Source organism: Protopterus annectens, chromosome 12.part0, assembly GCF_019279795.1.
Source record: "Protopterus annectens isolate FY-2018-M chromosome 12.part0, PAN1.0, whole genome shotgun sequence".
Lineage (NCBI taxonomy): Eukaryota > Metazoa > Chordata > Ceratodontiformes > Protopteridae > Protopterus > Protopterus annectens.
This window is the reverse complement of record NC_056746.1, coordinates 86,354,959-86,382,476: the sequence shown is the minus strand read 5'-3', so window position 1 is coordinate 86,382,476 and position 27,518 is coordinate 86,354,959. Positions and strand designations below refer to the sequence as shown.

General features: G+C 38.6%; 1 protein-coding gene across 1 annotated transcript in view; it reads right to left on the bottom strand.

Moving 5' to 3' along the window:
• Positions 1 to 27,518, bottom strand: part of SDK1 (sidekick cell adhesion molecule 1) — a 2,805,673-nt gene that overhangs the window by 1,290,447 nt on the left and 1,487,708 nt on the right. Inside the window, exon 10 of the mRNA XM_044089098.1 lies at positions 13,781 to 13,948. Coding sequence (XP_043945033.1) covers positions 13,781 to 13,948 — 168 coding nt within the window. The remainder of the gene's footprint in view (positions 1 to 13,780; positions 13,949 to 27,518) is intronic.

Sequence of the window (27,518 nt, the reverse complement as noted above, 5' to 3'; positions counted from 1 at the left end):
CCCTCATTGCCTGTTGCTTCACAGACTTGTACCCTGGGGCAGCAATAAAAGCCCTGCAATACAATTATACTTTTTAATTTTGCAGAAGAAAAGTAATAAAAGACCCAACAGTGGATGAAATACCATCTGTAAGATTTACTACCAAGTGTTATCCCTGCAAACATCATAATGCATTATTAGGGAGTGGCTTGGCATATACTAACGCAAAAGTGCTAATTCTTGTAAAATGTCTGTATTTTAAGCAATTAAAAAAACAATACCTTAACTTCATCTTCTTTTACTTAGTTTTAGCATTTGAAAATGTAATCTTATAAGATCTAAGACAGTCACAGTCCAAGATTTACCCGGGTACTATATTTGTTATTTCATTTCCTGTTACAAATTGCAGTGAACTTCTCTATCCCAGCAGAAGTATTAAGACAAGTTATGAATGGAAACATGCCAAGAGTTCTCTTTTTTGGGCTGCCTGCTGCTAGAAGGCACTACACAAAAGTATTAAGACTTTCTGCAGCTACCGTTTCCTTTGAGTTACTCACATCTGCTATAGAAGCAATATAATTAGAGTAACCCGACGTTCTGCCAACGACTTCTCAATCTTCTCAGTCCTGACTTTGTATTTTTGACTTATTTAAATCTAGACAGCATTTTTAATGTTTTAAAATATTCGCACTGTACTATATACTATGTAAAATCACTTAATAAATGTATTAAGCTGTGAAGGTTACAAATGTCTGATCAGAAAACAGCATCCACTTACGATTCCATACAGGCTTCATTAAAGCTACCGGGATAACAAGGATTAATTAAGATCACAGCTTTATTACAGCAAAATAAAACACCTGCAGTTAATGGTGAAAGATGCACCACTACTGCATGCAACTGGAGTCATTAAAAGAACAAGAAAACTCATTAAAATAGTGACCTCTCAGGACAACAACAGTGGAAAATAAATTTACAGAAAAGACTTCTTTTAGCCCATAAAGAAGAGGGCTTATTATTTGCCTTACCAATCAGAATAGACATGTTTTATAAACTCTAACTACGATTTATTTTAATTAAACTTATGGGGTAACAAGCAGCACGATGCTTCACCTTCAGACAAAATTCGGGTGCCCTGGACTGGAGTGAAAAATAAGGAGGAAGATGAACAGTTTGATAATGAAAACCAGTGTGCAAAGTTTTAACCAAAAGCTGCCTGTGCTGGTTACGTTTCATAGTGAATAATATCTTGGCACTGTGACAATAATAAATAGATGGCATAAAGAGAACAATGCCTTTAATATAAATGCAATAAGCAATACTTTGTGCTAGAAGGGAAGAAACAGCTCTGTTCATGACAAGGATCAAAGCAAGGGATGCAAAGATATGTTACCACATCAGTTAGTCTCTGACAAAGCCCAGCATAATTATTAAATTACAAATGCACACAATTGTTACTTGTTATTCTAATGCGAATGTAAAGGGTACAAAAGGTTTAGCACAGAAGAAAATCACCAGCAGCTTTTATAAGAAACATTTCCTGGTGGTGTGTCATGCCACATACCAACCTAGGAGGCATATCCATCACATGCACTCCCAAAGTCAACCCGTTAAACAGCAAAAACATTTAGCAAACGTTAAAAAAAATAAATAAGTAAATGCAATTAGATGCTTGCCTGAATTGCAAGAAATTACATCCACTCTTACTTACTGGCTGGAGAGGTTGTGTAAACAAAGAGGGCCACTGTTGTTGTTTGTCTTTCGTCTTTTCCTGGTTAGGGGTCGCCACAGCGGAACTCCAGTCCACTAATGGTTGGCAGTAGATTTTCATGAACGTCGAGGTGCCAGCTCGATGTTCAACCTTCAACGAAGGCACGCCCATTTGTGCATGTCTTTCGAACGCACACCCAACCGCGGGGAGGACATGCAGACTCCACACAGAAGGCAGTCCCCGCACTCCAGCCGACTGGAAGGGTATTAAATGACCAGCTGTGGAAAGCTTTCTCACAGATCAGCTGATAAAGTAAGTGTGCGTCATATCTGCAATTTGTAACAGCTGGGAGAATACTGCAGTCTCAAGCAGTTCCAATTAAACTTCTCTGGGAGGTGGGTGTCTTAAGGAATGACTGGCTACAGGCATTAAGGTGTAAAAAGATACCAAACTCCTGGAATCACATTTCAAGCAATATTTCCTGTTAAAGACATGAACCAAAAGATCAACGGGTTGTAGTAAAAGGGTCTACAATCATGCATTCTGCCACTTGGCTAGACTATAACAATAGTCAGTCACTTGCAGCACAAGACAACACACTTAAAAATCTACCTGGGTGAGGATCTCATAGCCACGGAGCCAGCCAGCCCTAACTGCGAGCAACAGAGTCACAGCTTTTGTCTGTCTTCCTACACTTCTGTACCTTTTTCAGGGAGAACATAAGCTGAAAGTGCTTGTCAAGGATATAAAAGGCTCCTTCACCCCTGGATTCTGACCATCAAAAGAAAAATAAGAGATGAAGGGACTAATCTAAATTTCAAAAAGGATATGAGATTTGCAAAAATGCAATCTCTATTAAGGAACTACATGCCAAACCAGAGTTGTGTCATCATACTGCCCCCCCCCCCCCAAAAAATGTTGAAATGTACTGAAATGACTGAAACGTGCATTCTGACCATGGATTAACTAAAGCCCAAGACAAAGATGTCCATTATTTAAGTCAGAATGACCTGCAAACTAATCAAAAGTGGCCGTATAGAAACCTCACTGTCCAGGCGAAGCATCACCTTCCCTTAAAAGACATCTGCAGGGGTGAAGACTTTGTGGCAATTTCAGTTACATCTGACTCTCAAAAGAAAATCTCACAGGAGTGAAGGATCTGAAGGAGAAATCAAAAAGTTATACCAAATTAAGTCAAATTTCTTGGCCTGCAATGAATATAGGTTTCTCTACTGCCAGAGACGCAAGAGCCTGAAATCACAGCCTTCTTAGCCAATATAGAGAAACAAAGAGAAGCTTTGGTCTTTCTTCCCTGAATTTTCTTGGAAGGTAGTAATCACATGGAAAAGTGCAAAGGAATGTATAGATCTTCCCTGCCAAATTACTTCAGAACATATCTTTAATCAACCCTTCCCTTACCCTGATGACCTGAACAGAAACTTGGGGTAGAAGTGAATTGTCCTGAGTAACAGACAGACTGCTTTCTGGGCATGCCCCATTCTTAGATGATCTGGGACAAAAAAGATTTCTTAGCAGCTCAAGGAATCAGTACTATATCCCACTGTAAGACTTGCAATGACTCTTTGTGCAATCATATTAATTAATGAGGCAGGCTCTTTATTCTCATACAACACAACAAGGAGGAAGTCTTAGTGAAGTGAGACATGTTCTGATCTCAACTTGCTTAACAGAGTTTAGTGAATGAGGAACACATCCCTTAGATCGGGCAGGTACAACTGAAGACCATTTCTGCAGGGAGGCACTTTCTCCGCATTAAGGACTCCAGGCAGGATTTTACAGTCATCACTGAAACATCCATCAAGAGAGACTGGGAACTTCTCATTGAGACTGGTGTACAATTTCTTCAACAATGTGCTTGGGAAACGTACGGTGATAGTATCTGAAGGTTCATTATACTGCAATGACACTGCTGTCATATGCACACCACTGTCCACTGACCCAATCTCACCTGTATACACGTGAATGGCACAGGATGATTAAGAAAATGATCACAAACGTTTTTTATGCAGTTTTTTCAATATGGTATTTTTGTGACTGTAATGTGAATAAAGTTGCTTCAACAAAAATGGCATAAATTCAGTTTTGTATATTTATTATAATTTGTTGACATTTGTTTACCAGGAAAGTCCAACGGGATACTTTTATCCATTTTCAGTGGAGGTTGAGGGAGAAAGTTCCAAAAATAAAAGAACTGAAAATGCATATATACAGGTGAAAACTGTCATCAAAATATTAACATACATATGACATCTAGAATAATACACAGTCTTCTTTTGGCTTTTTCACGGTTACGGGTCACCACAGTGGATCACCTATCCACTCATGACTGGCAATGGAGCTTTTACAGTGTCAAGCTGCCAGCCTGGAACCCAACTTTCCACAGACGGCACAGACACACACACACACACACACACACACACACACACACACACACATGCACTCATGCCTAAGGCCAATTTAGAGTGCCCAATCCAACTACAACATGTCTTTGGGATGTGAGAGGAAACCGGAGCATCCGGAGGAAACCCATGTGACCACAGGGAGGACATGCAGACTCCACACAGAAGGCACACCAGCCGAGGATAGAACCAGAGAACCTCTTGCTGTGAGGTGGCAATGCTAACCGCTGCACCACCGTGGCCACCCTTAGAATAATACACACATACCATCATTAAAACAAAATAAATGCAATATCATGTAGCACTGAAACACGCTAACATTACAAGTGGGAGAATTTATTACTCACAAAGAAAATGTCAGAGTGGAACATAACAGTGGATGAGGAGAAGGAGGAAAGAAAAGGGGGGAATAGTTAGAATTAGTATTTGTTAGAGGTGATACGTGGAGTGGATACGGGACACAGGAGAAACAGACAGTAAAAGCAAGATTAACCATAAGAGAAATAATTAAACAAGAGAGTAAGAATAAGAGAAATAAGATGCATAAAAAGCTATTAGAGAAGGAGGAGTTAACATTTCTGCAGCAGGTGCAAAGCCAGGAGTCAGAGGAATTCTTCAGTGGCAGTTTAAATAAATGAATTGTGATACAGTGTGAGTACAGAATTTGACTGCAGTTTTTGTAAGGCTTATAGATGTTAAGCAAACTTTTGCCAGAAGGTCAAACGCAATGATTTGGAAGGTAGTGGTGGAAAATTGTACTTATAGCTGGGCAGGATGTGGGATTAAATATAATTTGATGTGTTATGAAAAGTAGGGTATAACTCCGTTGATTAAGTCTAGCCAATTCAGAGATTTTAATGCAGAACAGTGATGGATTCTGTAAATTGCATGAGCTACAAATCAAGAGACCTTGTTGTAACACTGTTTTAGTTGAGATTTTAGGGTGGCCTAGAGGTTAGCCAAGATGGGAGAACCATACAATAGAGAGGGGAGTAGGTACGTAGTGGCAAGAGAGTCTCTGGCAGATGCAGTAAGGAAATTCTTGGCTCTATATAACTGTCCTAATTTTTTTTGAGTTTTTTTTTTTTTTTGCTCTGTATGTAGAGGCCATATTTGTGGTCATCTATTGTAACCCCCAGCAGTTTTGTATAGGGCACAACTCTGATATTGTTTATGGATATTATCTTATTTTTTATTTATTTATTTACTTATTTAACATTTGTTAACCATGAAAGTCTTAAATCTTAACATTATTTTTCTCATGGGTAAGTGATTTTGAGGAAAAATAAAAGTAGTTTGTTTTTTTTTAGATTAAGGAGGAGTTGGTGGTTACAAAGCCAGTTTTCAATAGAGTTAAAGGTGTGTGTAATCTTTTCTGAACTGTCAGACATTGAGACAGGTTCAGTGCAAACTCCCCCCCCCCTTCCCCCCAAACGTGCAAATGACTATCCCAACAAAGTGTAGCCCCCCTGACATCACAGATGCACAGGTGAGAGCTGCCCTCTCCAAAGCAAAAAACACAGCATGTATGGGACCACACGGTGTCCCAGGCTGCGTTTTACACGAGCTCCAAGAAGAACTGAACCCTCACTTAAAATCACTGTTCAGTCTCAGCCTTACAACAGGATATGTACCCAAAGAATGGCGTACAGCAACAGTGGTCCCTCTCCATAAAGGTGGTGCCACAACTGACCCCGGTAACTATCGCCCTAAAAGCCTGACTAGTCTGGTCTGCAAAGCTATGGAGCGTATCATCATGGAACTCATAAACAAAGACACTGGGAACCTCCAAACACTGGATCCTACCCAATTTGGCTTTAAGGGCAGATCTTGCCTCTTGAACCTGGTCGACTTCTTTGAAACAGTCACCAAGGCCATAGATGAAGGGAAGGTAGTCCACACAGCCTACCTTGACCTCGCAAAAGCTTTCGACACAATACCCCACTCGGGCATCATAAATAAGTTCACCAGCTTAAATATCAACCCCTATGTCACAAGATGGGTTGCAAACTGGCTTAGGGATAGAACCCACATGGTCAGAATTGCAGGTGCCATGTCAGACTCTAAACCAGTTACAAGTGGCGTCCCACAAGGCTCAGTCCTCGGACCTCTCTTGTTCGGTATATATTTCTCTGAGGTACAGGCTAACACAGGAGGACTTTGGCTGACCAAGTTTGCAGACGACTGCAAACTGGGGGCCATAATCGACTCGCCGACTGACACAAGCATCCTCCAAAATGGTCTCACAGAGACCAGATAACTGGTGCCAGAGCCATGGCCTGAAGCTAAATGCCAAAAAGTGCATAGTCATCCCCTTTGGACAAAACAAAGTGCCCACAAATTACCACATAGGTGGTAATCCATTAAGTACGGAACAAGTAATTAGGGATCTGGGGACCCAAGTAGATCGTAATCTTTCTTTTGACAATCACATTGCCAAAGTGTTTAGAAGGACCTTCTATATAGCCCACCTTATCATGAAAGGGTTCACATCTAGATCAAGAGATGTCATTGTGCCCCTCTACTCATCAGGCCCATAATTGAATACAATGCCCCATTTGGGATGTACATTACCCGACACCTGCAACAACTAGAAAGACCCCAAAAGTACCTCACCAAGAGGATTAAGGGACTCAAGCAGATGCCCTATGCAGTTAGACTAAAGAAGCTCCAGCTCTACTCAGTTGCTTACCGCCTACTCAGAGGCGATCTGTGCCTGATGTATAAAGCCATGTCCAACCCAGAATTAATGGACATGCTCCACCTCAGGAAATCCAAATCCCTTAGAGCTACACGCTCCAGTGACTTAAACCTCAGCACAGAAATAAACAGGACATGCTGGAGAGACAGATTCATATCCCAGAGGCTCCCCTCACTCAGGAACAAAATCCCAATCCATGTTAGGCAGAGCCCCTCAATGACCCTCTTCAAGAAGAATCCTGACGATTGGATGGGAGACCGTAGATTTATCCCTGGGATCTCTTCTGTGTCACTGCTAGACAGGGGCACTTTAAACTAACCTTAAATGGGCTATCTTCTGTGACCTACTATACTGGGGCACAGTCACCTAATCTAAAAAGGTGGCGAAAGCCAAACACACTCTGGCTAGGCTTGTAAATGCCCTAGGGCAGATAGCCTAGTATCTACCTATGAACCTATGAACTGTCAAGATAGATAAGCAGATAAGGGTGGAATCCTCTGCATACTGTACAAGTGATACTTGTATAGAAGTTTGAAGATTGTTTATAAAGATATTAAACAGCAGACGACCAAGGACAGAGCCTTGTGGTCCACCTATACTGATGGGGAGATAGGGGGAAGGGGTAGAATTCCATTTGACTGCCTGCTAGCTTTCTGACAAGTAATTCTTAAACTGCTGAAGGGTATCGGTTGTGAGATACCCACTGTGGACAGCTGTAGTAGGTGTTTTTATGAGACAGTGTCAAAAGTTTTTGATAAGCCTAGGAATAATGAAGACACACATTTACCTCTATTCCCGGCTTTATTTATGTTATCTATAAAATTTAGATAGGCAGTTGCTATGCTAAGGGGAGGTTTAAAACCATGCTGAGTAACAGTCAGTTTCCTTCAACAGATGCTGGAGTAGTCATTTATGGACACGTTTGGAGTAAAAGTGGGGTACAAGTAAAATTCTCTGATACTCAATTGCCTCTTCGTGGTAGTCTAGGTAAGCCTAGAGGAAACCAAAACGCCATTGGGGTATCAAAGAGCACTTCCACATTGGACAATGTCCAGTTTTGTCTTTTCTTGGTCTTTTACCAGCTCCTGAGAAGCTTATCCACTGAAGGCCTCGGTCCAAAAGGGGCACTTACAATAATGTGTTCATTCACGTCCTTAAAGGAGGAGAGAGACAACATTCAGCAAAGAGACATCCCTGAACCAAGTGATGCAATCAATACTGATAACATTTAACTCAGCTTTCTTTTTTTTAAACAATTTTATTGATTTTAAAGAGATAAGTATAAACAATTACATATTCTTTTAACATAAAAATATTTAGAATTCAAAAGATGTTCACATAGGCATTCACAATGTTTAACAAATAAAATGAATTTACTAAAACTATTTACAAAGACATCCTTTGAATATCACGTTGACTAGTATTTGATTTTTCCATATATATAACACACAGAGAGGGTGAAATTTAATTTATATGTTATCGTTGTCAATCTCTTTTCAACCAATTCTGTAAATTAACCCATAAATGATAGTTATAAGTTTTTCTAGATGTTCTAGAAGTCATAGTTGCAATCTGTAATTGACAAACTTCCATGAGAATTTTCTTAAAATCATTATAGGAAGGAGAGGATTCAGATATCCAGTTCCTTGTTATAGTTTTCCTGGTTACTGCCAGTATTGGCCAAAGTAAGGAATGTTTAAATTTTTTTACACAACCAGGTATGGGTGTACTGACGAGTATTAATGATTTGGTCAAAACAAAATTATCTGTGAATACTGCTTACAGGAATTCATTAATGTTTTTCCAAAATACACTTAAAGCAGGGTAGTCATAAAACATATGGGTCCAATCAATGTTTATATTAGACTTACATCATTTACATATATTTTGTCTACCATTAATTTTGTTCATTAGTTGAGGAGTGTAGAAGGAACTATATAAAAATCTCCAGGAATATATTTTCCATTTAAGTGAAAGTGTTGTTTTCCCTGCAGATTCTAATATATTTGTTTTATCTAGATCCCTTAGCAGGAGTAATCAGGTCTATCTTATTTTGCAAAAATAATCTGAGGGATTGTATGTTAAGCCAAAGGGATTTGTCTGATATTCACTTATTATCTGATCTACATCCTTAACCCTTTCATCCGTGATTAGTTGGAACCAATACAAAAGACCTTTTTGTTTAAGCAAGGTAATTTTATCTATATCTGTCTGCCTGGGAGGACATGATCTACAAAGCATAATGCTTTGCCATAGATGGTCTGCACCTGTCACCCCTGGGATTCAGGTTACTGGCTAAAGCTCTTGCCACCCCTATAGTGCCTTTTTTAGGCAAGGTTCAAAGGATAAAACCACCATCGTAACAGATACAAGCATGCAAAATCTGAAGGTAATGCTACTCAATGCTAGAAGTCTAAACCTCAAAATGCACTCTCTAGAGGCACTCCTAAAAATGGAGAATATCGATATCTGTGCAGTAACTGAGACCTGGTTCAAGGCTCCAGAGAGCACCCCTGCAATACCAGGCTACAACTCTTACCACACTTTTCGGCCACAAAACCAAGATCGAAACACTAAAGGTGGAAGAGTGTCCATATTCACCAAGGATATTCACACCTCCAGGCTAGTTGCCCAACACAATGCATGTGAAATGCGCCTGTTGCAAATTTTACTATCTTATTATAGCAGGTTTCAAGCTTGTTTAATTCAGACCTTCTAAGGTTGGTTAGTATAGCAGAGGTGTAGAGTAAGGTAGATATAAGTTGGGAGTTAGCAACAGAGGTTTTAGCTTCCTTGGTTAGGCATAGTTTGTTTCTATAAAGTGCCCCAAGTTTTTTCTGTACTTTTTTATGGTAAGAGAGATGTGGATATCAAATTTGAGATTACTGTTAATCTCCACACCAAGAAGTTTAGTGTGATCTGAAGGGGAGATGGTGGTATTACCTTTGGCAAGGATCTTGAAGTGGGTGGGAGTTTGGTTGGCTTTGGAGGGGGGAAGATAAGGAGTTTGGTCTTGTTAGGATTGAGTAGAACATGGGGGTTGTGTAGCCAGCTTTCTACTGATGAAAATGATTTGTGTGTGATCTTTAGAAGTTCAGGTAGAGTGGCAGCACAACAGATGAGAGTGGAATCATCTCCATATTGTATGAAGGAAGCATGCTTTGTGGAGATATGTAGATTGTTGGTGAACAGGGAAAATAGTAGGGGGCCAAGGATGGAGCCCTGGGGGACTCCAAGAGTAATGGGGAGATGAGGAGACAGGCTATCTTTCCAGATGACCGATTGTTGTCACACGGTAAGGTAGCTTTGGAACCAGTTGGTGACAGAGTGGGGAAAGGAGAGATTAGGTTCACAATGTGGGAGAAGGAAAGATTAGTGACAACAGAGAGTAGTATTTTGTGAGATACCATGTCAAGTGCCTTAGATAGATCTAGAAATATAGCGGTGGAGAATAATTTGTTGTTTTTATGATACAGGATAGTGTTGATAAAAGAGATCAAGGCAGTAGTAGTGCTGTGATATGGCCTCCAGCCATGTTAGATTTTGGAGAGGAGATTGTTAGCTAGGAGGTGGTTTAGTACCTGAGAGTTAATGGATTTCTCAAGGATCTTGGAGAGTTGGGAGAGGATGGCGATAGGGTGGTAATTGGAAAGATCAGTGGAGGAGTCTCCCTTGTGAAGTGGAATGATGTGTGAGATTTTCCACAGAGAGGGTACACAGCTTTCAGATATGGACTGGTTAATTAGTATGGAGATTGAATAGGCTAAGGTGTTGGCTGCAATTTTAGGTAATCTGCAGGAAGGTTGTCAGTTGCGAGTTTTGTGGACTTAAGTTTTTTTAGGAGTTTTTTTATATAAGAAGTGAGCACATAGAAAAATGTAAAAGAGGGAGGGTAGAGAATCAAGGTGGGAGTGGGTTGGTGGATGACGGTTGTTATTTGGCTAGGGATAGAATGGTTTCAGTGAAATGTTTACTGACAGAGTCAGCAATACTGGTGGAGGTGAAGGGAATGGTGGGTGTTGTATAAAGTTTATTGTGGAACAGAATTGCTTACAGTTGTGGTGGAAGGAGTTTTGAGCAGTCTGACAGGAATGGGCTTTACCTGGTTTTATTTGTTGCTTGACCTTATTGTGTAATTCAAGAAATGTTTGCCTAGCAGAGGGGGTTTTTGTTAGGCGCCAGTGATCCCAGGTTTTATGTCTGATTTCATTAGTCCCCGCGTGTTTTTTTTGGAGCCAAGGGGAGTTTTTTAGGTTTGACTCTGGTGTATCTTAAGGAAGCCTGGGTGTTTAATATGTTGAGGAAGGTACTACTGAAGAAGTGGATAGCTTCATTTGGATTGAGGTACTTTAGTGGTGTCCAGTTACATTTTTGGAGAGAAGATTTGCCTATAAATTATGGGATTTGTACTGTTAACATGGTGTTTCAGGAGGAATGTGGGGGAGTGGTCACTGAGGCTGTCAGGTAGACTTTGTTAACTAGTATCCAATTGAGGATGGTATGTTTTTTGGGGTTTTTATTTATATGAGTGGGAGACTGTATTAGTTGAGAGAAACCATGTAAGTTTAGGTATATGGCTGGCTGGGTCCTTAGTAAAGGACAGCCAGTTGATATTAAAGTCACCGAGGATGACAAGTTTCTTGGGGTAGAGAAAGATTGGCCCAGATCAGGTGGTATATTTTAGCTTAGTTAATACCTTACATATTCAGGTTCTTTTCAGCTACCTTTCTCCAAGCTGGTTTATTCTAAGGGTTTCTTGTCCAATTTTATTTCCTGGCCAAACTCGTACCATCTTCCTCTTCACTACCAGTTGCACAAACGTAAGTGAATGCTTGCCTACTACTTTTCCTTGTGGTATCTAGCAAGAACCAAACAATACTCCACTTTCCTCTCCTGGTTCTATCTATATCTGCAGGTGTTTTTGGGTGGATCCTGTGATGTTTCATTGCATCCATCTCTTTCAGATACCACTATTATCCTGTCTGACTTCTAAGGTGTGCACAATCATGCAGGGACACCTTCTCTGTAGTCTGCATGTGGGTTTCTAGTGCGAGTCCAAAAGAATCCACAAGTACCAAATAAGAGTCCCAAGTGCAAGTACAACCAAAAAACAGAAAAAAGCAGGAATTCAATTGTTCAAAGTTTTTATTCAAATGGCAGAATGCAAAAGCATTTCTACTGTGAAAGCTCAGTAAACCCCTCTGTCCTCCACTGCAGGTATCCCCAAGAAAAAGCCCCATATGCTATGACACAAATGAGGTCAGAAGTGGCACATTACTTTACATTACTGTGGCACTGTGATTTAAAAGGAAAAAAATACATTTAAAGCTTAGCATGTTGGATTTTTATTTCAACGCTAAACGTTTTATTCTCATACTTGTGTAACAGCGGCAGTTTTTGTAAACCAGTTTGACTTGACAGATAAAGTGTAAAGAAGAATGTATCTGTTGCAGACCACAATAACTTCATGACTTCTGTCCTGTCATAGAAAAAAAAAAAAGCATAGAATGTGGCTCATTATCACAGAAATGTTTTACACTAATTTAACGATAACGGGAGTAAACGTGACAGCAATCTCTAAGCTGAAATACAGTAAAGCAACCGACCAAGGAACAGCTGCTGCTAAGTGTGGGGTTTGCGAACAAGATGCAGTCTCAGGTACTGACTGCATAGATTGTCATCTTTGGCACACTATTCTCAAATGCCAAATTAACGTCTACTCAACATTATCAAAATCATGTGATATATATATATTTATTTTACATTTGTTGGCCAGGATAGTCCAACTGGATACATGTCCATTTTCAGCTGAGGCCCGGTGAGAAAAGCTCTAAAACACAATACATACTTATTACATACAGGTAACAGACACAGACCAAGCATCATATATATATGTTGGTTTTATTTACCTTTTAACTAGGTAAACTCACTAGACACAAGACTCTTTTCATGAGCAACTCCTGAGCATCATCTGGTTAGGTGACTTGCACAGACTGACAAACTAGGCAAATGGAGACTGCGGGAATGAAACCCTGGACTACAGCATTAACTTAGATCATTAATGGCAGTTAATCCTCTGGACTAAAATGTCAGAAAAAATATTATACTGGAAGTGAAGCATTTCAGACATTAATATCACTAAATGAGATAGTGTTACTCCAAAGCTTATCCAATTAATTTTCAGGACAGTGAGGTCAGAACAGAAGGAATTATTCTTTATAATGATTTAATGCCCATCTGGAGTCTAATGCCAAACTATCACCCACCATAACTATCCATTTCATCTAATGTTACATACACATGGCGGAAGAAGGCTTTCAGTTGGTAATTAGTCCAGTCTCCACAAGAATTGTGAGATAATTAGCAAGTCACTTAACTAGAGGAATACTGCAGTGTCATCCCTTCAAAAAATGTAGCACTCGATTAGTAGGCCTTACTTAGTTCACAAAAATGGAATTCAACTAAAATGTAGAAGGGAAAGACATGACATGCTTACTAAGAAGTGACTTTTTGCTATAATAAATATCTCACCATAAGCTGGGGTATAAAAGTTTAAGATGCAGATGCATCAAGACTGAAACGAATAATGACAGAAACAAATCAAGACTGAGCACTCTGGTACTTTTCTGAGTGACACAACTCGGGCACAGCGTAATGACTTCTCTGCAATAAGCCAGGGCACAAGAAAATGATCTCATTCTGAAAATCAATGGTGATTAAATGCAGAAAATGGTAGTGACCTAGCTATGTCTTCTAAAGTAAAACTTTTTTTCTCCCTTGTAGTTATTTAACTGAGGGGATCAGCTCTTACTATTCACCAGCAAAATGCTACTTTTATTTTATTTAATATATAAATTAAAAACAATTAACACGAGCCTGCAGCATGGTCAACAGGTTATTGGTAGTTCCGCACAATATTTTGCACAATTTTGCTTGAGTAAAATTGCTTTAGAATGAAAGAAAACTTACTCCAAACAGTGAGGGCTGCTGAGGCATTTATGGCTCCTTCGGAATTGGATGCAAAACACGTGTAAGTACCAGCATCTTCTTGGAGGACATTTCTGATCTGCAGACCACCAGACTCAAGAAGTGTAAACCTGGGTATCTGCACTGAGCCACTTGCCAAAATATGCTGATCTAAATTAAAAGAGAAGGAAGTCAAATTAATGTCTCAGCTCTGATTGCTAACATTGCACTTTTTTTTTTTTTTAAATATGGGCACGGGGTACTGTGCTAGGAAGTTAGTTGTGCCCAAAGGTACCCTGAAAAATCCAAACTCATCCATTAATACAACTAGAAAGCTGAAAAATACAATCAAATTCACATTTTTAAAAATTTAATCTGTAATAAACACAAAAAATAGTGAGTACAGACGTGCACCCTACTGCCAGCTACATATACTTGTCTTTTGAATTTTCAAATCCTACCCACTTCCCTTCCGTGTTCTTTCTGATACGTTCCTTCTAGTTATTATTACTTGCTAGTGGATCATACTGCTACTGCTTTTCCAAAACCATGAAGAGTTAGAAATGGGCAACAAATGATACTCGATAGGATTATAATCCCACCAGGTAACTGCTTTGTGTTTCCATTTTAACATACTAAGAAAAAAAAATGGGTGTTTCAACAATATCATCATACGCTTTATAAACATGCAGAATAAAAGAGTTTTCCTAGAAAGCAGATACTGTTTGGAATGAAATATAAAGCCATGTTTTATTCACAAGACAGCCGCGTGCTGATATGAATTGCGGGGTCACTACTGTAGGGGAATCAAAAACATAATTTGGAATTCAGCCAGACACAGATATCAGTGTTTGGCCACATATTCTTAACAATCAAACATCTCCCTAAGGTGTGTTGCCACAGAAAAGGAGCATAATACATGCTTTATTCTTTTAGCCTATAAATAGGCTGTCAGAGAGGTCACACAAATAAATGTCTTATGGCAGATTAACGAAGCCATGCAAGAAGGAAACTAAATAAAAAATGTGAGCGATGAAGTCTCTGTTAAAATTTTTGCAGTGTACATAAACATAGGAAGCATACAATTGTTTTCTCATGCAGCTTTTAGATATGAAAACACTAACCGATCAAAGAGCTTCATTTATGAAGCGATGGCAATTACTTTGCTTTGAAACAAAACTTTGCCATTTCTGAACAGCTCAAGACTTCAAGAGTGTGGCTGCATGGAGTCAGTATATGTCTATGTGTGTATCCATATGCATACATAAGTGGGGGTAGGGGTGGGGGCAGCACATTAAGGAGAAGCACAGCTCTCTTGGAAGATGATGCTTTTCCTCCTGTTATAATGGCAGTATAAATCTTTCTGCCGCTTAATTTTTATTTTTGTGTAGCTTTAATCTTGGTTTAAGCTCCAAATGACAAATTTCATTTAGCCATGATTTTCCTCTTCTGTACATTATTGTCTGACATTCAAGTTATGGACAACAGTCACCTGTACTAAATGGTTGAAAAGTTGATTTGGCTTAATTCATCAATTTGTTTCATCACTGTGTAAGGCAGTGTTTTGTTCAAGATAACTGAGCAACAGAGTTTTAAAGAAGTTTTTTTTTACTTTTCTGTGTTGTTGAGTGATGTGTGATCTGGTATTGGTCTTATATATTTATACATATGGGATAGGATTTTCAGACAGTTGAATTTTATATGGTCGAGACCATATGATCAACTTTCCAAAAACTTGAAGCTTTTGAATGGAGATCGTGGTACAGTGAGGATTGGGAAATTGTGGGGGTGCAGGGGGGCTTACTAGATTTTTGTTGTTTTCCAAACCGAGTTTTTCAGAAAGTCGATCATATGGTCTCGACTATATGAATTCTGACTTTCTGAAAAGTGAGCTTCTGAATGGAATATATATATATATATATATATATATATATGTGTGTGTGTGTGTGTGTGTGTGTATGTATATGTATATATATATATATATATATATATATATATATATATATATATATATATATATACATATATATGTGTGTGTGTGCTTGTATGTATATATATATATATATATATATATATATATATATATATGTGTGTGTGTGTGTATGGGTTCAGTGTGATTTTTCATATGTTGGCAAATCAAAGGTTTTGGAAAGAAGCATGTTTTATAGATCTGCCAGTTCACTGCAGGATGCAGGCATTTGTTTTGGGGGATCGCTGCACAGTGGGCAGTCGGATTTTACCCTTTCCCCACTGTTTTGCTTTTGAAGAGTTGGTATATCTAATTACCAGTGGGGATGAGAGAGATACATGGGGGACTTGCACACTGCATAAAACATTTTCCCCGATTCATTGAGTTTCAGAAATTTTTGGTTGATGTCATGAAATATAGGTATGAACACTGTTACCATTACATGCAATATTTACATTTATATATATTTTTTCTTTTTATATTCATAATTTATTTTAAACTATTGGTTTTCTTTAAGAGAAACACTTGGAATGGAAGGTAGATATGCTGTTTAGCGATGATTGGTTTGGATGTAATTGTTTTAATTACAGTGACTATTTAAACTTGTGTTAAGTGGTTTAAATTTTCAAATTGTTTGTTCTGAAGAAGTTTTCTAAAGAAAGCAAACAAAAAGCGCTTCAACTCATTAAATCCTTTGATTACAGTCAGTTGGTTTCGTGCTCTTGACTCTTCCATTGTCTAACTTTCATGAAATATAGTCACATACACATATATGCAATATCAAAGTTTATAAAAAAAGCAGACACAAAACACACCCTAACCTGTTTTTGTAAAGCTGCAGCCTGAAGTGCCTTTTCCTATGCTGGATTGGTGTGTGTGTGTGTGTGTGTGTGTGTGTGTGTGTGTGTGTGTGTGTGTGTGTGTGTGTGTGTGTGTGTGTGTGTGTGTATAGAGAAAGAGCGAGTTGTGAGTGCATGTAACTGGATCACTGTAATGTTTTTTCAAAAGTCTGTTCTTTCTATTTTTCTAAGATATACCCGTATGTTCCTACATATATTTATTATACATTGATAGATAAAAAGATAAATTTGCTTGCAAACAGCTTATAGTGACTTGCTTGAACACCTGAGCCTTGGTCAGTTGTTCAAACATGCTGTTTCAGGATGTTATTTTCTTAGGTTTCGCTGCTCACTTCATTTAAATGTAGTGCGGTCACAAGAATTTTAAATTCTGGTTCATCCAAGTTGGTGCACCTAGGAAAGAGAGTGAGATGAGATTTTCATTACCTATTAGGGAATTGTTCCTTGTCCAAGGTGCACCAACCTCTCACTGAGAATAGTAAAGTTAGAGGTGGTATGAGGCTTCAGAACGGCTTATTCTCTCTGCAAAAACAGTTTATTTAATTCTCACATTAGTTCATAAAACACTGAGCTCAAAGTTCATGCATTATTAAAATTTGTATACCAAGTTTTTCTACATGCTGATATGGTACAAGATTTGGCATATTAAGCTGACATGTTCTGATAATACAGCCATTCATTCTTAACTTAGAGATAATCTCTTTTTGTAAAGCTTTGTTATAACACGTTAGGAATATACTCTTATGTGAAAAAGTTAGGATTTAACTAAGTGAGGTAATAAAGGCAATAACCAGCAACGTGACACAGCTACCAATAAACAAGTTATTACTAGGCTCATTATGAGTACAGTACCAGGGTTAAGTACTTAAACAGCTTTATTAATTGTACCTTGCAAGGGTCAGTGCTACAGCAAATCATACGTAAACTTTAAGAAGTATACACCAAAGCTCCATGAGTAGGAAACGTGTTTAAAGCATAATCAGTTGGACTACCAAAGCAAATCCCACTCCCCTCCTAGAATGAACACCCAAGTCTCTAAAGTTTGAAAAGGTATGTGCAGTCTATTAGGAAAGAGCCTCACAAAGAGTCTGAAGGGAGGCGATCCTGAAAAAGGCTGAAGTGGTAGCAACTGGGCTGATGGAGTCAGTGTCCTAGCCATTCTAAAGAATGCCTTGGGCTACTTATCAAAACTGATAACTTACAATTAGCTGCCCACTATAAAAGGGTCTTCTTGGTTGCTGGGCAGTCCTGTTATACTTGTCTTTTCTTTGATAGCAGGAAAACAAATGATGCACTTGTACATCTGCACAATATACAAGAGCTGACTCAGTAGTCAGGGACTTGGGGACACACATAAATAGTATTCTAGCCTTTGACCATCACTTGTCTACAGTAGTGAGGAAATCATTCTATGTTGCACAACTTATAGACAAAGGTATGCCACCTAATTCCAAGGAAGTCATTAGTTCACTGTAGTCGGCATTCATCAAACCTATCACTGAGTACAATGCCCCCTTTGGTATGTACCTAACCAGGCATATCCAACAATCGGAACATTCACAGAGGTTCCTCACTTAAAGAACACAGGGCGTAGGTTAAATGTCTTATGCAGACCACCTCAAGGCCCTATCCCTCTAATCTGTCTCCTACAGGTTTTTCAGGGGAGATCTACGTGTGGCATACAGGGCATTATCAGACCCCACTCTGATGGATCTCCTGCATATCCACAGAACAAACAGCACCAGAATTACCCATTCTAAAGACTTAAACCTTGCCTGTGATATAAAGAGGACCTGCTCTGCTGGAGAGACAAGTATGTATCCCAGAGACTACCACGTCTATGGAACAGGCTCACCACCCATGTGAAGCAGAGTTCCTCCCTAACCCAATTCAAGTGCAACTTGGATAACTGGATGGGAAACCGGAAATTCATCCCTGGTTTAGCACCTATGTCTCTAATGGACACAGGTAACCTGCAAGTGGTTCATCTCCCAGGCCCATGCTTACACTTATCAAGGGTATCAGAACTTGTCAGACATTTGGGATGCATGGCTAGGTTTAAAAAGGCCAAACAAAGTAAAACAACCACAAACTATGTAAAAAAACAAAAAAAGGAGGAGAAGACTTTGGCACTAGGATCCAGAAAAATAAACTATTTAGCACTTTCATCCTCGGTACAGTAGGACTTCTTCAGAAAGAAAATCATGTATTTATTTAGGTTTTAGTGGTAGATGGAGTATTGCCTTTATCAATGGTGACGGATTTGGGAAGATCAATTGACTAATGGACCATTATATATATATAAAAAGACTGAGTAGGGGTAAACAGTTAAGAACTAATGCCACTGTACATCCTGGTCTAAATGAACTACTTCTCTGTCTAGTATTTTAAAACTGAAAGCAGCATTCTACTTAAGATGGATACCAATACATGTTAAAAAAAAAAGGTTTTCTGAAGCTTTTTAATTTATTTGAGTAAGATATGTTAAGATCTGGTGGGACATGCATCCAGAATTTATCTATATATATTTATTTACATTTATTTGATTTGCTAATGTTTTTATTTTTACTTTAAATCCAAGTATGTTATGTTGTGGCTGGTTGAATTTATTTATTTATTTATCTCAAGTTTGATGACCGGGGAGGTCCACTGGGCTCAAGCAGCCCATTTTCAGTGGAGGCCCAGGGAGAAAATCTCCACATTACATACAAGTAAATCAAACATATAATTATATAAAAACAAATGTAGAATTATATAATGAGATGTAGCAAATTACAAATGCAAAAATAAACACACTTCATGACATACATACATAGTTGATTAGAAAGACATTTGCACAGCATATAGTTGAAGTGAGGCAGCAGAAATAGTATGAACAAAACGCTAAATACCATCACATTGTAACTCTTATGTTAGTAGTTGCAAAGACTGAATATTTGAAAGATAGCAGTAAGTAGTGTTTGTAAAATAGTTCAAAACACAATTAGATCCGATAATAGCAATCCACTCGGGCCACTCGGTCTTGGTAGAAGTAGTTTATTAAAACAAAGTGCGCTCAGTTTCATACACTTTTCGTCGGAGGCACAGACTCCAACTTCTTCAGATGAAATACAATGCATTCTACGGTGTCACTAGTGCAGGGATAAGTAAACTCCTGACGTAATTGACAGTCAATTAAAAATTAAAATTCATTACTAAAATTCATCAATTAGGTTTTAAAATGCAAGCTCACTGCTACATATTACTATTCTAAGCACTAGTTGTTACGAGTGCATTAAAACATTCCATGAAAGTATTAATGTTATTTATTATGTTATAAATATATTTAATGTTTAAATATTAAATGTCCTTGATGTCTGTTATTTGTTTGTCTATTTAATTATTTATTTAATTATTTAATTATTTAATCAGCCAGTAGTGAACGTAATGTAACAAGCGCATGTAGCGTTAAAAGCCCAGTGTAAGACTCGTAAATAAAAACGCTTAGTTAAAAGGTACACTATGAAGCCTACCTGTAGGTTATAATAACAGTAGTGTGAAAACTTAAATAATAAACATAATTAAACCATTATGTTCTTCCTAAAAAACTACAAAAATGTATATGCTGTAAAAGATTTAATCTAATAAGAAGAAATAATCAAGTAGTAAATTTTAGAACTTATAACTTATGAACTTAGAACTTATGCCAATCAACAGCCAGGAATAAATGAAATGAAATGTCATCTATTAAATGCATTCTTAGGTTAAAGAACTTAGAGAGATAAATTTACAGATATAGTTTAAATATTTAAATGTTTAAATATTTAATATTTATATATATTTATAGGTGGTATCTTTAGGTTGCATTAGTTATTTACTTATTTTTACATATTTACATTCTATTAACTATAGTAAATTTAATTTATAATTCTAATTCCTGAGGGCACAAATTTACTACCTAATTTACTACTTGATTATTTCTTATTAGATTAAATCTTTTACAGCATATACATTTTTGTAGTTTTTAGGAAGAACATAATGGTTTAATTATGTTTATTATTTAGGTTTTCACACTACTGTTATTATAACCTACAGGTAGGCTTCATAGTGTACCGTTTAACTAAGCGTTTTTATTTACGAGGCTTACACTGCGCTTTTAACACTACATGCGCTTGTTACATTACGTTCACTACTGGCTGATTAAATAATTAAATAATTAAATAAACAGACAAACAAACAAATAACAGACATCAAGGACATTTAATATTTAAACATTAAATATATTTATAACATAATAAATAACATTAATACTTTCATGGAATGTTTTAATGCACTCGTAACAACTAGTGCTTAGAATAGTAATATGTAGCAGTGAGCTTGCATTTTAAAACCTAATTGATGAATTTTAGTAATGAATTTTAATTTTTAATTGACTGTCAGTTATGTCAGGAGTTTACTTATCCCTGCACTAGTGACACCGTAGAATGCATTGTATTTCATCTGAAGAAGTTGGAGTCTGTGCCTCCGACGAAAAGTGTATGAAACTGAGCGCACTTTGTTTTAATAAACTACTTCTACCAAGACCGAGTGGACCGAGTGGATTGCTATTATCGGATCTAATTGTGTTTTGAACTAGTTTGTCTTCTACCGTTCCAGTTTGTTAGTGTTCGTAAAATGTGTGGGAAATAAAGGTGGAGAGTACAAAGTGTACTATGTATACATTCAAGATTGTGGTGAAAGAAGAGAGGTAGTTGAGTAGTAGAGAAAGAGGCAATTATTTAGTAGCAAAAGTGGAGTACACACATGGTAGAAATAATTATCTTGGTTAGTTAGCATCACCTCTTAGTATCAACCTTATATGTAGGTAGAAAAGAGATATATTCCCAGATAGGGAGAGAGAGTAGAGATAGAAAGCTATGTACAGTATTTACATTATATAAATTCAAGGTTTTGATGTTATATTACATTAGATTCAGAGAGGGGCAGCTGTAGACGAAAAACAGCATGGTGTAGAGGAATATGTGCAGGTACATGTATAAGAGACAGTGGCAGGATTATGTAGGTAGTGTGCAGTTACATTTCCATTTATGGGAGAGGTAGGAATGGAGCTGGGATTTGAAGTGTTCAAAGTTTTTAGGGATTCGTAGCAAGGGTGGGAGAGAGTTCCAATTTTTGGCTAAGGAAAAGAATAGGAGAAACTGGCCAGTGGGACTTTTGGTTTGTATACAGAAAGTAGATTTTGTTGGGCAGATCTCAGGGGTCTAAGAGGTGTGTAAAATAGTAAGATATTTGTTAGGGCAGGGCATGCAGTAGGTTTAAAGATTAATTTGTGGGCTGTAGTGAGTTGGAGGTAGTCGCGGTGGTGGTGCTGCAGTAGCGTTGTTGCCTCACAGCAAGACGTTGTCCCGTTTGATTCTCAGCTAGAGCATCTTCTGTGCGGAGACATGCGTGAATGGGCGTACCTTCATTAAAGGTTGTGCGTCAGAGCTGGCAACTCAGCACGTAAAAATCTGCTGCCAATCATTAGCGGACCGGAGTTCCGCTGTGGCGACCCCTAACTGGGAAAAGCCGAAAGACACAACAAGTGAGTTGGAGGTAGTCAAGATAGTTGGGAAGCTCTAGCCAGTTTGGCATGTGGAGATAGGTACAATGGTGGGAGGAGTGGTTAGATTTAGTAGCGAATTTAGAGATTTTGTTGTAACAGATTTCTAGTTTTGCAGAGATGGCGGAAGAGAGGTTGGTTAGTAGTGGAGCACCGTGCAGTAGTGATGGTAGTAAGTAGGTGGTGGCGAGAGTTTGCCTTGTAGAAGGGGAGAGAAAGTGAGAATTTCTGTATAGCATACCAAGTTTCTGGTGGGTTTTCTTAATATTTAGTTGGACATGTATCGAACTTCAGGTGTTCATCAATGGTAACCCCAAGAAGTTTAGCAAAAGGAACAACATCAATAGTGGAGTTGGTATGTCTGATGATATTGAAGGATTGCTTGTTGAGAGAGAGGGCTTTAGAAGGGGAGAATTTGTGCGTGACTATATTTGTTTCTACATGTATTTAGTTTTTAGTTGTAGATGTAGTATTGCTTTAAATAGTCTCCATGGTGATTGATTTTGGATGACTGATTAATTGAATAATGGACCATTTTATATATAAATATATATATATATATATATATATATATATATAAATAAAAGACTGAGTAGGAGTCGTGATTCTTTGTTCTAAAGAAGTCCTACTGTACCGAAGATGAAAGCGCTAAAAAAGTTTATTTTCTGGATCCTAGCTCCGAAGTCTTCACCTCATTTTTTCGTCTCTTTTCATAAGCTTAAAAAGGCCCTTGTGGTCATTAGCCTTGTAAACACCTATGAACATGTAAGCGCTCTGTGGACATCCATACAGTACAAAACATCTTCCATTTGTTTTCCTGTTTTTTATTTTTCAGGGAGAAGCCACAAAGCTGAATGGATTGAATAAATGGAAATTCAGACACCTGCTTAGGTGTAAAAAAAGGATGCATAAAATGGGATATGTTTTCAAAGTCGTATGGCTCTTATGGAAGTGTGTGTGTGTGTCTGTACGCATGTATTACTTACACATTAATGCCTACACTTTGGAAATTCCTGTAGCCACAGTAACAGAAACTATAAACTGGGTCTTTCCTGGATAAGTCTTCATGGTCATCTGGTATCACTGACTGAAGTGGAAGCAAAGTCCACTATTTAAGAAGAGCATTCACATGCCAAGCCGAAGACACTGGATGTGTAGGGGGTCTCAAATACAGAATACCTTTCCATAGCTGCTTATTTATAGACGATGATGATTTTATAGATAAAACAGGCAGAGATGTATGAAATATGTACTTGAATATGTCAAACTTGTATTAAATAATTTATTTTTATTTATTTATTTTACATTTTTTAACCGGGGGTGTCTGACTGAGCCGAAAAGGCCCTTTTTCAGCAGAAGCCCAGGGAGAAAAGCACCACAAAGAAAAATTACAGACACATTTAGTTATTTAGACATGATCAGTATACACACAAATTACAGGAGACATCTTTTTACAGTGGTATGCGGCACATAAACAGTTACAGTGGAGAGAACAAACAAAAAAAATATTAATTTTAAAAATAAAGGTAATTAATAGATTTGTGGTGTACAGCTGAAATTTGGAACATAGGTAGAATACATACATAGTACACAGGTACAGTACATACATTAACTGTAATGATAGTATACAAATTAATATAACATTTGAGAAAGAGAAATAACGTCTTTATTACTACAATTTTTCTGACACCACAATAAGAATCCTGTCCATGTTGGTAGGTAGGATTTTATTACATCTGGCTGTTTTGCTTCTCTAAAAATGTGCAGCCCTTCACTGAAAATAAATGGCCAATAGGATTCAGTCCTGCGATCCTACAAGGTATCGAGGTGAGACCTTTGATATTAGGTAACAATATCTTCTCTTACTGTAATATTAGCAACTTGCAGTGAAAAAGTAGTGTAAAAGTTCTACTCTGGACACTTGATGTAGAAGAGTGGATAATGGCTACCTTCACCAAAAAGGAACCATCAAAATGAGCTTTTTATTTTTTCCTCTTTTCAGGTTTAAAAGTAATTTTACTATTAGGGATATTGCTGACATGCATAAAGAAGACCCCTAAGACTAAGGTACTGAAAAGGAATTTGCTGCTGCTGCCAAAGAATGAGGCACTCTGGGAAAGAATAAAGGACGTTGAATGTTCAGATGCAATGCAAGCAAATCCATTTCTAAACAAACACTTCTTTATTATGTCATGGGATACATGTTTGTATCCAATTTCCATTCATGATAGGGATACCTACTTGGAAAGGTAGCCAAGGGTTATGAGTAGGGGTATGTTATTTGGGGATTAATATACTTACTGTCAACCTCTGTCCATCAAAGATGTGGGGGGCCAGACCAGGGGTGAATATGTACATTCCCATCCAATAATCACGGTTTTGTTTGAATACGGTCAGGGATGAACTCTGTTTTACATGGATGGGGAGCCTATGTCATAGTGTGAAGGATCTTTGAGACACATATTGGTCTCTCCAGTACGATATATTTATGTATCTGGCAAAGTTCAGGTCCTTGGATCTAGTGCTTCTGGTGCTGTTTTTTTGTGGATGTGCAAGAGATCCATCAGACTTCGATCTGATGATGCCTTAAATGCCATGCATAGATCACTTCTCAGTAACCTGTAGGAGATGGAGTACAGAGATAGGGCCTTAAGGTGAGCTGTGTAGGATAGGGTAGTCATACCCTGGGTTCTACTGGTGAGGAACCTTTGAGAGCATTCCAGCTGTTAAAAGTGCCTGGCTAGACACATGCCAAAAGGGGGCACTGCACTCAATGATGGGTCCAATAAGGACCGAGTAGAGCGGTACTATAACTTCCTTGGACCTGGATGCCATACCCTTGCTTATGAGTTGGTGACACACAATTATTTTCTTGCTATCTTGGTTATATGTGGTTGAAGGCCAAATTACTGCCTACATATGTTCCCAGATCCCTAACTACTGGGTCAACTTTTAAGGGCATTTTATTGATGGAATAATTAGCTTAGGGGGATGATTTCCCAAATGGCGCTGCAATGCATTTCTTCACACTGCTTGTACGATGCTGGTTTCATGGGGGGGTCTATGACACCTCCCAGTTTGCATGGGGGGGGGGATCTATTACACCTCCCAGTTTGCAATAATCTGCAAACTTGGTGAGCCAGGGCCCTTTGATGTTAGCCTTAACCTCCAAGAAGTAGATGCCAAACACAGAGCACTGGGGAAAACTGCTGGTGACTGGTCTGTTGATGGAGGTGATCTCATTGATCCTGACTTCTTGGGTCCTACATGTGAGGCAGCCAGCTAGCTAGTGAGCTACATAGGGATTTATGCCTAATTCTGAGAGTTTGTCAATACTATCCGAGTAGGAGTATTGTATCAAACGCCATGGACAGGTCAGCAGGGGCAGTATGCACCACTTTCTCCTCATCCTTATCGCTGGTGACCCTCTTGAAGCAGTCCACCAGGATGGGTAGGCAAGACCTTCCCTTAACAAAGCCAAACTAGAATGGGTCCAGTGTCTGTAGGTTGCCAGTGTCCTTGTAATGATCATTTATATGATAATACATTTGATGGCTTTGCATATTTGACATATTAGACTAATGGGTTTGTAGTTCCCAAGGTCATAGGTTCATATGAGGTTACTAGGCTAGTGGTCCCAGAGCTTTTCCAAGCCTGGCCATGTTAATCCCAGGTTGCCGCAATTGTCCTTGGTTAAATGGACATACTTTACAAATCAGCACCGACTACTCGTCCATGAGGGACAACATCCCCGGGGTGAATCTGCAGTCACCCATCCATTTGTCCAGGTCAGTTGATGGTGCAACCTTATGAAGAGGGGTGACCGTTGCGGCCCTCCATTCACCTGGCACATAACCTGTTTTGAGGCTGTAGTTGAAGAGGGTCTCAAGTGGTCCTACCAGGTCATTCTTTTTGGCTTTTTAGGAGGCAACTGTGGATACTGTCAGGGCCCATTCAAGCAGTGTTTTTGGTCTTAGCAAATGCTGCCAGGACCTGCTCCCTGTTGCTACTTGTGGGGGGAATGCTAGTAGGGATTTTACGGGGGGGGGAGTGAGGGGCTGAATTTAGAGGTACATTTATCAGCCAGTAGATTCACTATGTCACCCTGGTCAGTCAAGATTCTGCCATTTATGACCAGTTCTTCATACTGCTGAGTGTTACATTTAAGGTTCCTGACATAGCTGAAGAAGGCCTTGTGATCATCCTTAGCATGGGTCTAGTTGAATATCACAGAACTTCTGTATAAAAGAGTTGCTCTTTTGGATTTTGGCCATGACTTTTTTTCTTTTATTGCATATCCTATTAAGGTAAGGATTTCATCAGTTGGGTTGGTTTTTGATGTTGGATCTGGCCTTACTTCTGGTAGGTAAGGCAGCCTCAATACAGCCATGTACATGTTTGTAGAGGGTTTCTGTAAATAATTCTGCATAGGTAGCTGTGTTCGCTAGGTTTGGGGGAGCCGTGAATTTTAAAAAAAACATTGCTTAATAGGATGTAGTTTACTTTAGGATAGTTCTTGATAGGGGTTTTGTTGGATTTTCCAGATTTTTATTTCAAAACTAACAGTTTTGAGGTCTGAACTCACCAATGAGGATGTGACACGGAAGGGTGCAATGCTCTCCCATGTTGGCGAGTACCAGGTCTAGTTCCGGTTGGAGTGTACTCTGTCTGGATCAGGGTGTTGATGTTTTGGTCCACAGATCATTGTGACTGAGGTACAGGCAGTGCACGTTTCCCAGTCTGTATAGGGGTAGTTACAGACGTTTCCCAGTCTATATAGGGGGTAGTTACAGTCTCCCATGAAAATTGTATTTGGTTGGATAGTGAGCATCTCTAGTTGGTCTTGGTAAGAGTTGTAAGCTTTGTAGGTCAGAGAGGGTGACATGTAACTGACCAGGAAATGTTAAGAAACCTTTTCGATGGAGATTTGTACATGGATGAATGCCAGAGCATAATCCTATTTAACAAGGCTGCAGCTGTATTTGCTGCTAATGCAGATACAGAGGCCTCCACCTTTAGCTCCGTCTGTGCTACTGTTGGCCTAAATGTGTGGAAGGCACTGTAGTCTGAGTGACCATGGATAATCCAAGGTATCTATAGCTGGCTTTGGACTTTGCAGAGGAGATGCAACTAACTGGAAAATCCAACCACAAAAACTCTCTCACCAATGAAGGTGGTAGAAAAACAAAGTAATTCAGTGAATGGATTCTAGTTCAATAATTTCAAGTACCATTCAATTTTCTCATGGAAAACTTTACATAAACAACTATCAGAACTGGGGAGGGAACGAATCCCTGTGCTTTCAGTACTATTCTGGAGGATAAAGGAGTT